Raw genomic sequence first — 16397 nt, 5'->3', positions numbered from 1 at the left:
TTATCAAATTTTCATTATATTCATATTAACAATATTCTTAACAAAAATTATTTTTTTCAGTTTTTAAATTAGATTTTGCTTTCTGGGTCTTCAAATGTGTGATTTTGGGCTTAATAAATATGATTCACTTGTCTCAATGTGTTTGATCAAAATAAAAAGGCAGCAGTATTGCTGCTGTCTCTGAAACACAGTAAGAGCAGCAGCTCAAGTTTACTGCCATTTGTTTGCCAATTATCAGAGAGCCAAACCATTCATTCCAATTAACAGGTACTCACCTGCCAGATTAAACATGCATCTGACAGATTTGTGGAAAGATATCTGACAACACAATCTGTTGCAATAATGTTTTTTTATTGTTATGGTTACAGTGTCAGTTTTCAGTTGTAGTCATCAGCAGTGTTTTAATCTGCTGTGGGTGTGCTTTGGGCTGTTGGAGAAGCCTGTAGGAAGGTTAAACATTCTTTCCTGGAAACCTGAACCAGGCCCGCTAAAACAGCACAATGTGGTATCAAAATTGGAGGATGCAAATGGAATCACAAGCTCGCTCTTGCTCCCAATCGTATTCTTAATCTCATCATTCATTTATTGTTTATCCTGCTCCCTAGTTCTCAGCACCAGTGCTTGGCAAAAGGGTGATGCTCCAGGTGTTCTGTAACACGAGGTGTAACACTGAACTGCTGCCAGATCACGCTGTCTCAACCAACAGATCCAGGGGTGACTCATGTTCACTGAATCGCTTGATTTGTCTGGGTCAGTGCTGCTCAAAAGTTTGGTTCTTAAAAAAAAAAAACTGTCACAGGGTGATAACCTTGGGTTGCCCCCTAATTCACTGAGCATGCATGCTTTTTTTAAGACCTTGTCCCACATTGAGGCAAAATTCAATGTACATCCAGATGAACACGCACATCAAACAAGATGTCAAGGCAAAGAGGTGGTCAGTTGACATCCAGACATGACATGACCATGACATCCAGACAAAGATTAGACCAAGTAAACAGCCAACACAACCATATAGGATTACTGTGGTTACATTTATCATTGTCGAGGTATATCTGAGAATGTATGTTACAAGTTTTAGGTCTGGTTTTTCAGTCACAAAAGTACCTGTTTATGTGGATAACCATCCTAGTCTTTTGGACTGTGTGGTTTCTGGTGAAAGGACAAAAATATAAGGAGACACACACACACACACACACACACACACAGAGGCATTTGTGTGTACATGGAAGCAGTAGCCACAGGGGTTAGGGGGGCTGTGGACAGAGGGAGGCGGGCATACAAAAGAAGTTTGAAGTGGGACAGAAAGGGAGGTAGGGGAGATTCTGGCCAGCCGAATCAAAGCAGGATGAGAGAGGAGTGAGGGGGTGGGGACCCTGTGAAGGTGTGCCAAGAGAACAGAGAGGGGAGAGAGGGAGAGACAAAAAGAGAAAGAGAGAGAGAGAGAGAGAGAGAGATGGCTGGGACTGCACAGTCGGCCCAAATCCCACATTCAAAGGCATTCTAGGCACATTCCTGCACATCAAGCACACCATACAGTCATGCAAAAAGGGTTGCATGGTGCATAGCATAGTTATTATATACATAAGGTAATGTATGCATACTCCTTTCCTGAAGGGAAAAAAGTGGCGCATACATACATACACATACACACACCTACACACACCTGCACATACACGCACACCTGTAGTGGTCCAGGAAAACTCTGCCAAGAAAGTTAGACAAAACATCACAGAGGTTTGCACTATCTCTGAGATCGAATGAGTATGTGTGTGCAGGTACACATGTAAGACAGGAGAGCAAAAGAAGACAAGGTATACAAGGTATGGCTGCTGTCAGGAAAAAAAAAATCCACCTGGCTCAACTTTTACCATAACACAATGCAAAGAGAGCTGGCAACACACTGCAGTCAATCAGTCAAATTCAAGTGCACATTCTCAGTAGGTAACTTTGCATCATGAATGGGGTACTCCTATCGGTTGTCCAGAGAGAACATAAAATGATTGTCGCTGTGACAGCTTTACAGAGTTGTAATTCCTGCCTCAGAGTATTTTCAAATCGCTGTGAAGTGTTTTTGCTGTCTGATAAACCTTCAGACATATGATCTATTACCAAAAGTGGCCTTCCAAGAGAATATTAATCATCTCACCTGTATCTGCACCAACATGCCCGCAGCTACACAACCTCTTGGCAGTTTTTTTAAACAGTGTTGATTTTGGTCTGAATGCCCGGTAACCCATAGGGACACTGAAGGGGGAAACTCCAGTACACACACCTTTTTTCTTTTTTTTTTTAAAAAGTGAAAACCACCATACACCTACCTGTGGTACTGGGTCTGGAGGAACTGAAACTCCTCCTTAATGCGGTCCAAAGTTTCCGGGTAAGTTAGTTTCAGTGACTGGGGCGTTCCAGATGCCGCCGCTGCGGCTGCTGCTGCGGCTGCCACCACTGAAGCTGAGGACCCAGGGGGTGGCTGCAGAGGCGCCTGAGAAGAGAAGAGGTAGCCAGCTTAGGGATTTGAGTGAGAACATATTTAAGAAATCTAGAAATACAGGATAGTTGCCAAAAAACAATTATTCTTGAAATCTGCTTTCAAAATAACAGCATAAGGCCAAAGGCTGAGTAATTTTCTGCATAACATGACTAATTTCATATGGTAAAAGAAAGGCTTCACTTAAGCAATTTCTTCAAATGGAGCTGCATCTACATTACAAAACAACCACAGGTAGCAAAGATCTACATGATCACCCCATCTGTAGCTGTATGCCAGTATGCCTGTGTGTAACTATTCTGAGAGGCTATCTATTATAGAGACACTGCCATCACAAGTAGAGCCAGATGTGAATGGGTCACCAGCTTGGAGGGGAGGGTAAAGAGGTACAAGAGCTTCTTTGCCAAATGAACACACTTTGTATAACTGCAAATCTGAGCAGAAGAAATAAATTAAAATAAAATAAAAGAAAGAAAGAAATAGAGCAGTGGGTGAGAGAAAAGTGGAGAAAAAGGACCCCATCATGGCTGAAGACCCCTGCCAACCCCTGTGCTTAGTCTCCCTTCTCTGCAGGGTCCAGAGCAATTAGGAGACTACAACCACAGGGGTAATGCTGCAGGACAGGCAGACAAAAGGGGTCTGAGAGCAGGACTAGGAGGATGGTGGGGGCTGTCCGTCTGTCTGTCTATTTGGCTCTCTGTCAAAATAACAGTGAGCAGACGGGCCTGGGACAGCCGGTTCAAAAGCTTTTCAATGGTCAAGTATGATAGTGAGGCTGAGCGTAATGTAGCATGTAATATATGTTTCTTGCAGGAACGCACATTTCTTTTAATATGGCCGTGTTTGGTAATTAACAACCAGTCTTGATTCATGATCTTGAGTCATTGATTCAACCAATTGTTGATCTTTTTCAGCTTGTGAAAGGAGATATTAAGAAAGGGGAAATGTTACTGTGGAAGGACATAGTTAGATCTGATGCCAGGTAGGGTTGCTTGACTGCTTGAAAATTTTACAAGCTACTGTAACTTCATAAAAACTGCATTTGGCTAAAATAGGATAAGCTACATCTGGTATCTCCTAAAATTTCATAATCAAGAGTTATAATACCCATCATCTTGAATTTTTAGATATTTGTAGCATTTGCTAATATATTTCCTAAAAATGTGCGCAACAGCTTTATGTGGAGTAGACGCTGTTAGAATCCAGCTGCTCTTTTCTTAAATTCCGACTGCACATGCAACTTGCCAACACTGGCTGAAAACGTTTGTTTGCCCACCAGCAATATTTTTTCCCTAGGAGGGTGGTGGAACAGGGCAACTCATTTTTCTTTCATGTGCATCCTTAACTGGTGGTGATGTAGCTTTGCTAGCCTTTGTCTTAGACATTCCTCTTTGCAGGTATGTTCACTGGAGCATTTGTTTGTATGTTATGAAAAACCAAGGCTAAACCAGACTAGAAGGTGAAACAGGAGCGAAGTTTTCTTTCCAATTTTGTCAGTTCCTATTTAAAGTACTGTTTCCACTTCCCACCTAGAGCTGGGTCTTTTGCCTTTTCTTATCCTTTCCTTTCCATCTTATGAATCTTGCCATAATTTCCCATCCCATGTTCTACAGAGCTTTCATTCAAAGAATCTAGGTAGCTCTAAATAAAATAGGCAACACATTTAAATGCCATAATGTTAACTCAGTAGATTTCTATCAGCTTTAAGGCTACCTGGTCATGTATACTATGATTTTATGTTGAACAAATAATTATACATAAGAATACAAAACTAAAAGGGAGATAAAGAATTAAAAGACTATTAAAATTAAAATTAAAATTAAAAGACACACTCACACTGTAGTTATGCCATGTTGGTCAGGAAAACACGGAGAAAACCCCACAAGAATCCCAAAAATTGATCACCTTTTAGCTGAATAAAACAGTCCACAAGCGGAGTGCAGTGACAACAGGTGTGAGTATGTGGGTAGAACGGGATTAATTAATTTGGTTTAAAAAAACAAAAACAAACACAACACACATCTCGATGTCCTACATATCAGCAATGTTTGTCACACATTAATGATGTTTAATTAACAACTTAATCACATCACTCAACTCCAGTGCCAAAACGAATGCCAGGGGAGGAGTGTATGAAAGATGTTGATGAGCATAATGTGCCAGTACCAACAGTCCATAAATGTACAGTATGTATAAGGAAAAATGTATGTCTTTGTGTAGACAGGCAAGTAATAGAGATATACCATGGGAAACCACAAAACAGACAAAAAGTGGGTTTCAGCAGGTGAAATATTATTGGAAGAGAAGAAAGCAAATACTGAGGAAAGAGCGGGAAAAGAGGGTGTGAAGAGAGACAGACAGAAGAGTTAGAGAGAAGAGGTGGAAGTAAAAAAAAAGACATAATGGGTGGAAAGTAAAACTGGACAGCTAAGATGAGTGAGACTGGTAAGTGAGAAAGTCAGAAATACACAGCAAAGAGGACGACGTTCAGGAACTGTGTTGAAAGGAGATGGGAAGAGAAAGGAAACATGGGAAAGGAAAGGAGAATAAAGAAAGGACAGGAGAGGAAAAAAAGGAGATAGGAAAGGGGCTGTGGCCTCATTGTTCCTCTTTCTAACAAGCTGCTCTCAATCTGTCGGCCAGATCCCCCTCCTAGAGCACAGACAGCCATGCACACACATATGTGTGCGCACATGCACATACACACTCCTTTTTCCTTTGCACGCACAAACCCACCATTACACACACGCAGCCTCACAAAAATACACACACACACACACATTTTGTCAGTCTTCCTCACACATGCACACTCTCCTCTTCTCACACAAAAACCTATGATTAAACACACACACACACACACTCCCCCCCTCCTCTTTCACACAACACACACACAGAGCAATTACTCTTCACAGGGGGGAGAAAAAAAGAGCACTAAGGCCATTTTATAGGACGATGGAAGGAGAAAGAAAGAGGGGTCTATCTTTCTTCTCTCTGCTTTTTAATCACTCCTTTTCCTTCAATTTCTTTTTAACATTTTTTAGGGATTTTCTTTTATCCACACAGCCATGTCGACAGAGGACAGGTGAGAGACGAGGCAGAGCCTTCCATAGAAATGGACGATGCTACAGTCAGTGGGTCTATTTTATAATCTTCAGAAGAAGAAGAGTATATGTTTTTTACGTGGAAGAAACCACTGTCTCTGCTGTCTCAGCCACTCAGGACCTTACGCACAACTCCAGTCTGCTCGTTAGGACTGTTGTCATGATGATTCACACCAGACTAGACTGGACGCACGTGACAGATATTGCCTTGAAACACAGCATAGATCCTACCTCAGCATATGTAACCTCCTTTTAAACTCCTTACATTTCCCTTGAAACACTGCTATTAGTCTGCACCAACTCCTGATCTGGCAAATAGCTGAGCAGGCTTTAAAGTGAGAGGTCAGGTCATCGAGCTGACCTGGTGACCCAAGGGAATGGGTCTAAGCTTGGAGCCTCACCTGATAATCCCACAGTCAGTTATTCCCTCCCTCTCGGGCGTGTCCTGGCTTGAAAGCAAACAAGAGACATGCCGTCTGCCCTTGAACAAAGCTTACATAGACTGAAAATCACTGTTACACAATTACAGGCTAGATCTTTCTGTGGCTCTTGCAATAGTAAAGTCGAGTTCTGTAATACTGAGAAAGGATTGCACGAGGTGGGCCAGCATGAGGAAGGAAAGCTTTTCTCTGATATGATTAGAGATCATCTGATTACTCAACTGTTTAGATAAATCAGTGGGGAGGTGTTTACAGGCCCTGAGCAGCGCCGTGTTGTTACCAGCGCTGCTGTGATCTGTTCCGTTCCAGAAAGCCAGCTGAGAAAGCTACAGGATAACATTAGGGGTTTAAGTCCACCTATGGCACAAGCTCAATACGGAAACCCCAGATATGATGCTGTGGCATCCAATGTATAGGTGCGCACACACCCATTCACACTAATCTCTCTCTTAGCCCAGGAAGGCCTAAGTCAATTGCAATGATTAAATGAGGACCTGATGATGAAGGGATGGGTGGGAGAGAGAGAGAGAGAGAGAGAGAGAGTGTGAATGAGTCATCTATGGGGATAGAAATGATTTAAATCAAATCCCACATCCCTTCAGTGGGACAGGATAGTGGAAACAATCCAGTAAGGCTGTTTTAAACATGCTAACTGCTGAGAAACAGCTGAACATCAACCACAGCACTGCACCATAACAGATCAGGTTATATGCTCTGCACACACATTATATCCAAGGTCGCATGCCACAAAACCCACGAATGCAAAGACACATACACAAATGCACAAACAAATGTATGCACGCGAAAAAAACAGTGTCTACAGAAATCAGTATCTGTGCACAAATGAAAATGTGACATGAGGGGACCATTAACAGCGCGGCATTCTCTGAATGAAATCATTCCTGTTTTCATTTGAGTTACCTCTAATTACACCACAAGCAACAAACCACTATGACCTCACATCCTTGCTCTAACCCCCCACCCTTAAAAAAAAGTGCACACACACACACACATACAAACAAGACCACACGCCCAATACAAACACTAAGTGGATATGTGCACAATGCAGTTTTCCACAAGTATTTACGAGCACACATGCACTTTATTGTATTCACACATGACACAGCTCCTACGTCAATAACGATGGGAATCCGCAAGATGTGTCCCAATAATCACTACCCACACTGACCTACAGTGATACATGGCTGGCTAATGGAGCTGAAATGGGGCCATCACTGTTATGATGTGGCTGTGTGACCATAGGAATATTAGGTTCACTTAAAAGAACGCTCCTGTGTCTTCTTCCTAAGTCTGCAGGGGACCAGGGGAGGAACAGATTTCTCCTTCCTTTCTCTTGCAATTTTCAACATTGAAAACGCCACACTGCATATAGCATCAAAGAAAAAAAAAAAGATTCCTCCAAGTTCTTTTATACACAAAGCTCCCACTACTTTGTAATGAGTGGCTGCCACGTTCTCGCTTCTTTTCTGTCATTCAATGCTCCCCATTACAAATCCTGAACACTGATTGTGCCCAGCTTTGGCGGGAGAATCTAGTTTCTACTAAAAGGCCGCTGGCTGCAAAACAAATTAAAATTCAGCAAAAATTTTGCCTGTTCACACAAAAACAATTTAAATTGATCCTGATCGGAACATGAATGTCTGTAACAACTTTTATGGCAATCAACTAATACATGAGATTTCAGGGGATCACCAAAGACATTAGGATTCACCTTCTGGGCACCAAGAATATCTGGACATTTCATTTAGTTCATTTCCCAGTAGCTGTTGAGATATTTCAGTTTGGACCAAGGTGGTGGACCAAGTGACCAGTCAGGAGATCTTCATCGCCATCCTTAGAGCCATGCCACTTGTGTGGCTACAAAATACCTTGTGAAATGTTTAGGTTAGTTTTTATTTTATCTGTTTAATCGGAGCTAGATCACTCTGTCTGTGTCCTTCAGCTGGGAAGATGCTGTGCTGCTGCCTCCTTCATATAGCTCGGCCCATTAGTCAGGCCACTAATTACACTGCTTACCCACAGAGTCGATCATCAGAGTAAACACCCACCAAGCTCCCTCTCTCTCTTTCTCCCTCTCCCTCTCTTTCTGACTACCACCAAGGACGCTGTGACGGTAGGTCTGACCCAGAGTAACATTTCTCAATGTGTGTATCTCTGTGTATCCACCCACACACGCCTAAAACACACCTCCCCATCTCTGAGGGCCATGAAACATGTCAATACACAGTTCCTTCTCAAAAGCGTTTGAAGTTAAAGCTTCTTATAACAAATTGTTCAAACCCAACTGTCAACATTCAGCAGTGATTTGCATTGTTAAAGGAGCTTGCACTGAGGAAGGAAAGACACAGGTCCAATGCCCCTACCTCCCCACCCCCCAGTTACATCAAGTAGCTATCTGCTTGGCTCTGCGCTGGAGAAACGTGCTCGTAATCTCTCAATGATTCCTGCACTTAGAGGGGAGGGGCTGCCAGGCACCTGTTTCATTAGCACCACACATCTTTCTTTCCCTGCCCCCCCCCCCTTTCCTCCCGCAAGCCCCGTTATTCAAATTTCCCTGCTGTCAGCCCACATTAGCGAAGCGCCACAGTTTTCCTGTCAGCTGGCTTAATTGCTGGAGGTGCCTTCTTTTATTAGGTAACCCCCTCAGCTCGTTTGTTCCCTCCACCGAGACGCACCTCCACAACAGCTTGTGTAAACCTGAGATCCCTTCAGCCTCTTTTCCTTTATTTTCTTCTGCCTTTTCTTTTCCTCTCTCACTCTCTCTCTCTCTCCATCTAATCTCTGGCTGTGTGTAGCAGGCAAGCTCCTGATCGATAGCCACACTCTTGCCACTGGACAACAGTGGTGATAAAGAGCTAAAAGCATGCCAGGACTCAGGAAGTGGAGGCTTGCTTTATGCCAACTATGAGGATGAAGAGAAGAAGGCCTCATCACAATCACTCATTCAAAATACTCTCCCTACAACTGTCTGTCTCCTACCACCATTTATTTATGTTCCACTGACTAGATATTCATTTAGAAAGGCCACCTCCTTGATGAAGATTTAGGGCATGGCCACACTTTCAAGTATTAAGCTGAAAACACATTCTTGGTCTCCCTTGCATAGCAAGTTAGGGTTAGTTTTGTTATATGGCCCACAAAACCCAGACGTCCTACCAGCGCACTGCTGACATTTGGACACAATTAAATAAATTCCCAAATAAAGATTTTTGACCCCCAAAACAAGGAGCTTTCCAAAAACTATCCATGGTATAACATGGATGGAGAAAACAGGCTTTTCTAAAATACTTCATTTGATTCTCAAGTTATCTGAGGCATCTGATTATGATGTGATTCATACTATGTTTTCTGGTGCCCTCGGTTCTTCAGGCCTCATGCAAACAAAAACCTTACAATGCTACTTGACAGAAGTGGCATAAATTGCGGGGTCAAGTGGCCTCCATACGCTCAGGGTTTAGCATTGGTTAATTCCTATTGTTGTGGCATTGCAATGATGAGTATAGTGACAGTGCAACAAGGTCCACTTGCTGTGATGTAAGGTCACCACATACCAACTGTACTTGAAAATCAGTAAAAAGGATGTACTATGGCATCATAGCAGCAAACATTAGACATTATTTCTTGGATAATAAACATTTGATCTGTAGCATGGCATTGTTACCAGGTTTGGTTTTGGATTACACACTTTAATAACTTCATTTGATAGACATCAGCAATAATTCAGCATTTGAATTGCTTCAGTTTGCACTGTTTTTCTATGCCCATGGGGACAGTTCTAGACAAAATTAGCTTTTCAAGATGGTCCACTGGGACAGACAACACCAAGAGAAAAAACACCCATAAAAATACAATTTTAACATTGTAATCAAACACAAATTATTTGAGAGGGAAAATGAAGGTGAACACACGCAAACCGTCTGTTTTAGTCTACTATGCTAACACTGTGTGCATACAGTGAATACAGTTGCTCAAATCAAGCTGAACCAGGAAATAGCTCTTAAAAATCTAATCAGTGTTTACAATGGACAGTCTGGTTAGCAACCAAATCAGTGTTTAGTCAGATAATATGACAAACGGCAGGACACGTTAGTGACTTGTGTGATCATTGTTTGCCCTAATAAGTTATGAAATGTTATCGTAACAGATATGAAGAACAGGCTAAACAACAAAACTTAACCAAGGATATCGATACTACTTTTCAAATAAGAGCAGCATTTGTAAATGGACATTTTAACTCACTGACGGCCTGAAGACGATGAGTGTGGAGATCACTGAAGTAAATGCAGACTCACACAGACATTCATGCTGCGTGAAGAAGCGAAGCCATTCATCTGAATGGAGAAATTGTGCTGATGTAGAGAGGGCCATCGAGCGGGTGGGGTCGTCCAAAATGATGCTGTCTCCTGCAGTAAAAAAGCTGAATCTGATTCAACTTTTACTGCAATGTGACATCCATGTTCCTCTAACTGGACATCCCAGGTCATATTTTAATGTCACAGGTATATGAAACAACATGCCCTCACAAATGCAACCCCCTGCAGTTTAAGGCTGTATTCACCCAGACATTTTCCATGCATTAAAACAAAGCCAGGGGTTGCATTGGTGGGGGTGTGTTGTTTCATGTACCGATAAGCCTGTTACAACAAAAGTTGAACCATATTCAACTTTGTTGTCACTTTGCAACCTCCCCTCAATGCGCCCCCACTTCAAATAAATGAGAAGGGCTGCATTTTTTTCAGTGAGTGTCTGTCTGAACACGGCCTAACTGATCACCCCCAATAGTAGCCTCTTAACTAACCCATCCCCCAATCCGGGGCTTTGTTGAGAAGAAACTGTCACAAATTTCTCTTTCTAAATGTATTTGATTTATGTTTTACTTTTGTGTTAATTAAATCAGCTCAAATGTGTATATGTTAACATGGTTAGTATCACTGCATGCTAACAAAAACTGTTTCAGATTTGAATAATTTTATATTCTGCTTTCTTCTTCTTCTTATCCGTGTGTCTACAGTATAGCTGCTACGTTTCTGTAACAGCAACATATGTGAGAGGACACGAAGGATCTAAGAGATCCAGCCATGTTCGATACACGTCTGAGCTAGTCTACTGCATCTGGCATCGGGCCGAATCCCAGAATCATCTGAACACATACAAGAACCTCGAGTATTTTCCAGAAACTTTCTTTTTATGTCATGTATATGTGGTTTGGACACTGGACCCCTTTACGTCTGTGCACCTAATTAGCTTTTTTGTCTCTGATGAGGAGAAGTTCAGCTTAGGTATGTACTGTATTTGGTTAGTACATATACTAGATGTGATACACGTGTGATTAAAAATACCAATAGTAGTTTTAATTTGTCTGTTGTGCTTTACACCATATGATTCTGTGTACGCTCTATAAAGGTTAACAGTCTAGCCTACAAAAATATCTGAAACTGGTGATTACCAAGTTCCTTCTTTACACGAGGAATCAGGAAAGAAGGTCTGTTGTAAGAAGCTTTCGCAGGCTGAATTAGTTGCAGACACAAACTACAAAGTCTCTTGTTGAGGATTTTAAAATATACCTGAATGTGAAAGCATTGCAGGATCGATCGATAATTATCATTCAATAAAAGACAAATATATATTTTATAATAAACGGGCCACATATTTATGTCATTTATAGGTCACATGCTTCACAGCAGGCCAGTCTCCAGTGATGACAGGCTACTGCCAGACTAGGGTTTCAGAGATTAAAACAGTTTGCCAGGTTGAGTGGCCCTTCACTCCAAGGTGCAAACAACAACTACTGATGGCCGGAGACGGCGGCCTCACACGGTACTGCTGAGTTCTGCGGAGGGCTGAAATGAAACAGGGCTGTTGGCCTAAACATTCCACCCAGACCCGCCGCAGTCTGCTCCTCTCACCCTGGGACGCCTGCCCATACATTAAGATGTGGTTTGGAGCTCTCACAGGAACACAGCGAGGAGAGGCTGGATGAGAGGGATTGAGTTTACAGTGCAAACCACAGACCCACAGTGTGCCTCCTGCCCTGCCTTCCTGCAGTCAGCTATACTACATACACAGCTGCTGCTGCTGGTGTGTGTGTGTGTAATGTTTGTATATGTGCTGTATGTTTGAGTAGTGGGGGACTCACAAGATCCCTTTATCACTCAAAGGAAGTACAGGCTGAAATTTAAGTTACGATGCATGATAGCAGTGGAATAGAAGAATCATGCAAACACACAAACTATTCAAAAAATTTAAACAATGTGTTTTTGGGGTCTGAATAGATTTGTGAGAAAAATGAAAGTAGATGTACACACACATTCACAGTATGCTTAATATGGTTTTGATGCATGGGACATGAATGTCAAAACATTGTCAGGGGTGGGGTGCAGGGTGGCATGGCTGAAGGATGTAGATGAGGGTTAGGCAAATGAGCAGGTCTTAATTGATACTTCACACAGCTGGAGGACCAGTGTTTATGTATTTCAGTCAGCTCAAAAGCTCTCCACCTAACTCGACTAAAACAAATTAAAGCCATGCAGCATGAATTTCACTCCTAACCTCGCAGAGATGCATCTCAAAACACAGACAGCATGCCAGTTTCTTTTTCATTTTTACAGCCATATTACCGGGCATTACAGAGGACTTTTGGCAACAGTGGTTTACTTCTAGTAAAGAAACGCTTCCTAGTTCTCAGTCTGTCATATTGGTAAATCAGGGGCATGAATCACATTTGATAGGATTGAAAAGAAATAAAAAAACAAATGCAGATTTTTTGAAAACAGTGAGTGGCACTTGAGAAGGGCAGACCACTGAGTACTGGTGTCAACAAGCCAAGCTGACTCACCCCCCTCCCCCCCAGCCCATGAGGAAGGGACAAACAAACACACACTTGATCATCTGGGTCAACTCCACAATAGTGTAGAGATGGAAGGAGACTCCATGTTTCTAACCTGATGGAGGTGGTGGTGGCCACCAAGGACATGAGACTCACACACAAAGACACTCAGCAAAGTTAAACGTTGTTTGAGAGGGAGCTTTTCCTCACTAAACCCAATCTGAAAATCTGCCTGACCTTCATGAGACAAAGATTTCACCGGGCGTTGATATAAAGACAAAATAAAATATGATGCTGCATTTAACAGCCTAGTATCACCCAGAGTATTATACTGTATGGTCCCTACAAAAGAGCTCCCCGGAAATACACTGTAAGAATGATGAAGACAAACAATTTGGGCTTGTACTTTCTTATTGAGGCTTAAAACAACCTGGCGTTTGTTACAAACACGTTGCATTTAATGCAGGTTGAGGTTTGGAGACAATAACCTCGTTAAATGCGCGTAGACTGTTACATGGTAGCGTAGCCTACTTACCGGTGGTCGGTTTTGAGGAAACATTGTAGCCGCCGACTTGTGAGTGTCCGTGTGCGTTTCTTTTTTTCCCCCCTTGTCCTTCTTCTTTCTCCCTTTTGGGGCGGAAAGCTTCGTCGAGAAATACGAGCAGCCGATGTACTATTGTTGGGTCTCAGAGAGGCATTTGGCCCGGTTTCAAAGGTAATGGCACAACTAGTCTCGGCTCGCTCATTCCTTGCTTCGAGACTCCTTTGTTCTGGGTTATATCTCCAACCCCACACCGCACCGCACTCGACGTGTAGTAAGGACGGGGAGAAACACCCGGTCCGGGGGAGCTTTCTTCTAAGTCGACAACTTCGCGCTTCCAGCAATTACAATATCGCAATTGGTTTCCCTCTCGGATATATTTTCGCCGTCTGTAGCGTAAAGGCCAGAGGGGGGGGGGGGGGGGGGTATGTGGTTTGCTTGTGGCTTCGGAGACGGACACACCACCAGCACATTCAATGCAGCCGCAGCCTCTTTTGTCTCGCTCGTTGGCCTGCACTCTTTTCACACAACACTCCCAGTCCCTCACTTCTCTCACTCCCCCCTTCTCTGATCCTCAATGGGACATAACATATGAGTAGCTTTCTTTAAGAAGTGGGGGACACTAAAGACACTTGGTTTACTTGTTTCCCCTCCCGCCAACCCCACCACCATACTCAAATTATTTCAAAATTAATAACCTTCTGTTGATTTGGAATTGTTCTTTTTACAGAAAAAAAATACATATCCCATCTAAGTTATAAATACTGGGGCAAATCAGAGCATCTAGCATTCACATAATGCTGATCTTCAAATAGCCTGATGATATTTGCAAAGAAACCTTTGCTGGGTTACTTCTCTTATTACTGTTGCATTGTAATTAGGTTCATCCGCATACTGCCATATCCACACAGTTAGGAAATTTTAATTGTATAAATAAAAGTGCAAAATATTTCTTTAGAAAGGAGAGGTTCAGAGGAATTGTTCAGTGATTGAATGAAATCTCCACGTGGGGCTCGGCCTCAGCACAGTAAACACTGGTAAAACGATCCAATGAGTACCGAGAACACCCACGTGGGCTGTGCTAACCGGTTGCTGATTGGAGGGCACAGGTAGCACAATGCTCCCCACGTCAATCAAGCAGGCTACAACTGCTCAGTGAGGTTAACCCTTTCCTGGGTACAGGGAGTGATTGAGAATGCGAGGAGTTGTGCGGTGGCTGTATCAAGATTCAGTGGTTTTCCTTTTTCTCCCCACAAACCGTCAATGCATTCAAAAATCTCACATTCCCCCCATTTCGTCCTTGTCGATGTGGAAATAAATAGACTTTGCTCTAACATCTGCATCACCCTTTTCATTCCAAGATGGATGTCAAAAATTAATCATGACCACAGGGAACTGACCAAACATGAAAAGACCAAACAGATCTAAATCAGAGCCCAAGAAGGCACCAGAACCCTGAAGAAATACAGCAGCGATAATGCTGCAATACTTTCATGCCTATGTATTGAATATGCGTATTGTTGTTACCTGGAAAAGGAGAATTATTGTGGAAAAGAAGGGAGAAATCGTGGAGAAATTGGTATTCTGGTGGCACGACCCCTTTAGCGGGGCTCATAATTAGAGAGAGAGATATTGAAAAAGCAATTTCTGACAGTGGAAATCACAACCTGCCAGAGGTGGAGTTGGAAAATATAGATGGGTGTGTGTTTGTGTGAGAGTATATGTGTTTGTGTGTGTGTGTGTGTATGTGTGTGTGAGAAAGAGACAGAGAGAGGAAAGGCAGAGGGGGAGGGAGGGAGGAGGAAAAGAATAAAGGATGAAGGACAGCAGGGGGGATGCTGAGAAAGAGGAGCCAGTAGGAGGGTTAGAGATTGAAAGAGAGAGAGAGTGCACACGGGTGATGAAAAAAAAAAGTGTGCATGTGTGTGTGTGGCTTGTGCATGTGTGTGAGTTGAGCAGACAAGTGAGGGAATGAAAAAGAGAGAAGGGTGAGGGGAGCAAGTGGGGAGAGAGGAGAGGGAAAGAGAGAAAGAGGGGAAGAGAGAGAGAAAGAAAGATTTTATTGCCATTTTTTCCCCCCATGAATTTTAATGCACAGCACTGGTCTCCCTCTCGGATTCTGGGATCACATTTATTAGAAAAAAAAAAAGTCATGAGGAATGCAGTGCTTTGCAGTCTGCTGCTGCACGGGGAGATGTTTCATGTTGGTGTGTGTGTGTTGGGTGGGGGTGCTTGCTGGGCTGGGTGACGGGGTGGGGATAGGCGGCAGGGGGTTGCACAGGATGTATGTGGCTGTGTTGCGTTGTGCTTGGTGGGGGGGGGGCAAAATAATATAGATGATAGAAAATGATAAGTGAAGGACACATATTATTGCTATTGGCAGGTCAGATGAAGGAGTGGCCTAGGTGTATGTGTGTTTGTGAGTGTGTGTGTGTGTGTGTTGGCTGAGCTCCAGTGATTAAATACACCAGGTCCACAGTGCCCTTCTCTCTTCCACAGCGGCTCAGAGCTACGGGACATCAAAGTGGCCCCACAATGGGAGAGGACACAGTGCTTGCAATGCTACAGGAGCTTCTGGTTTTAGCTCAGCCGTGTGAGGTTGTAAAGAGATAATTCTGTCAAATGCAAGTATGCTGAGTGTAAATAAACACGTCCTCACCTACACACACCTGTCTCAAAGGGCAAAACAGTGGAAAGTGCCTGAGGGAGCAGCATCATCCCTTTCTAATCACAACTTAAGGCAAGGGGAGAGAGCAGCAGTGAAAACCAACACACCGGTTATCCATACAGAGGGCAAATTATCACCAAAAAGCAAAACATCAAGAGGGAGTGGTTCTGATGAATGAAGTGATGGAAACAAGCTCACTTCCCACAAAACCTCAGACCAACTCACTCCTTTGTGGTTGCCAACAGCAATATCAGTGTCAAACTGTGAGTTTGATATTGCCACTAAATGATGCCCCACTAACAATGGATAAGG

The 16397-nt window shown here is 43.0% G+C and overlaps 1 protein-coding gene across 4 annotated transcripts in view; it reads right to left on the bottom strand.

Moving 5' to 3' along the window:
- tle2a (TLE family member 2, transcriptional corepressor a) overlaps positions 1–13798 on the bottom strand; it is a 39808-nt gene extending 26010 nt beyond the window's left edge. For 2 of the 4 annotated variants that reach the window (XM_041040780.1, XM_041040781.1), the window contains exons 1-2: positions 13412–13798; positions 2319–2482 (exon numbers count right to left, since the gene is read on the bottom strand). In XM_041040780.1, the coding sequence (XP_040896714.1) occupies positions 2319–2482; positions 13412–13435 (188 nt within the window). In that variant the 5' untranslated portion in view covers positions 13436–13798. The remainder of the gene's footprint in view (positions 1–2318; positions 2483–13411) is intronic. The other 2 variants (XM_041040782.1, XM_041040783.1) reach the window with 1 other exon arrangement.
- Positions 13799–16397: the final 2599 nt, after the last annotated feature.

Source organism: Toxotes jaculatrix, chromosome 6, assembly GCF_017976425.1.
Source record: "Toxotes jaculatrix isolate fToxJac2 chromosome 6, fToxJac2.pri, whole genome shotgun sequence".
NCBI lineage: Eukaryota > Metazoa > Chordata > Actinopteri > Toxotidae > Toxotes > Toxotes jaculatrix.
Note: the sequence above shows the minus strand (reverse complement) of the source record. Positions and strands in the feature narration are given on the sequence as shown.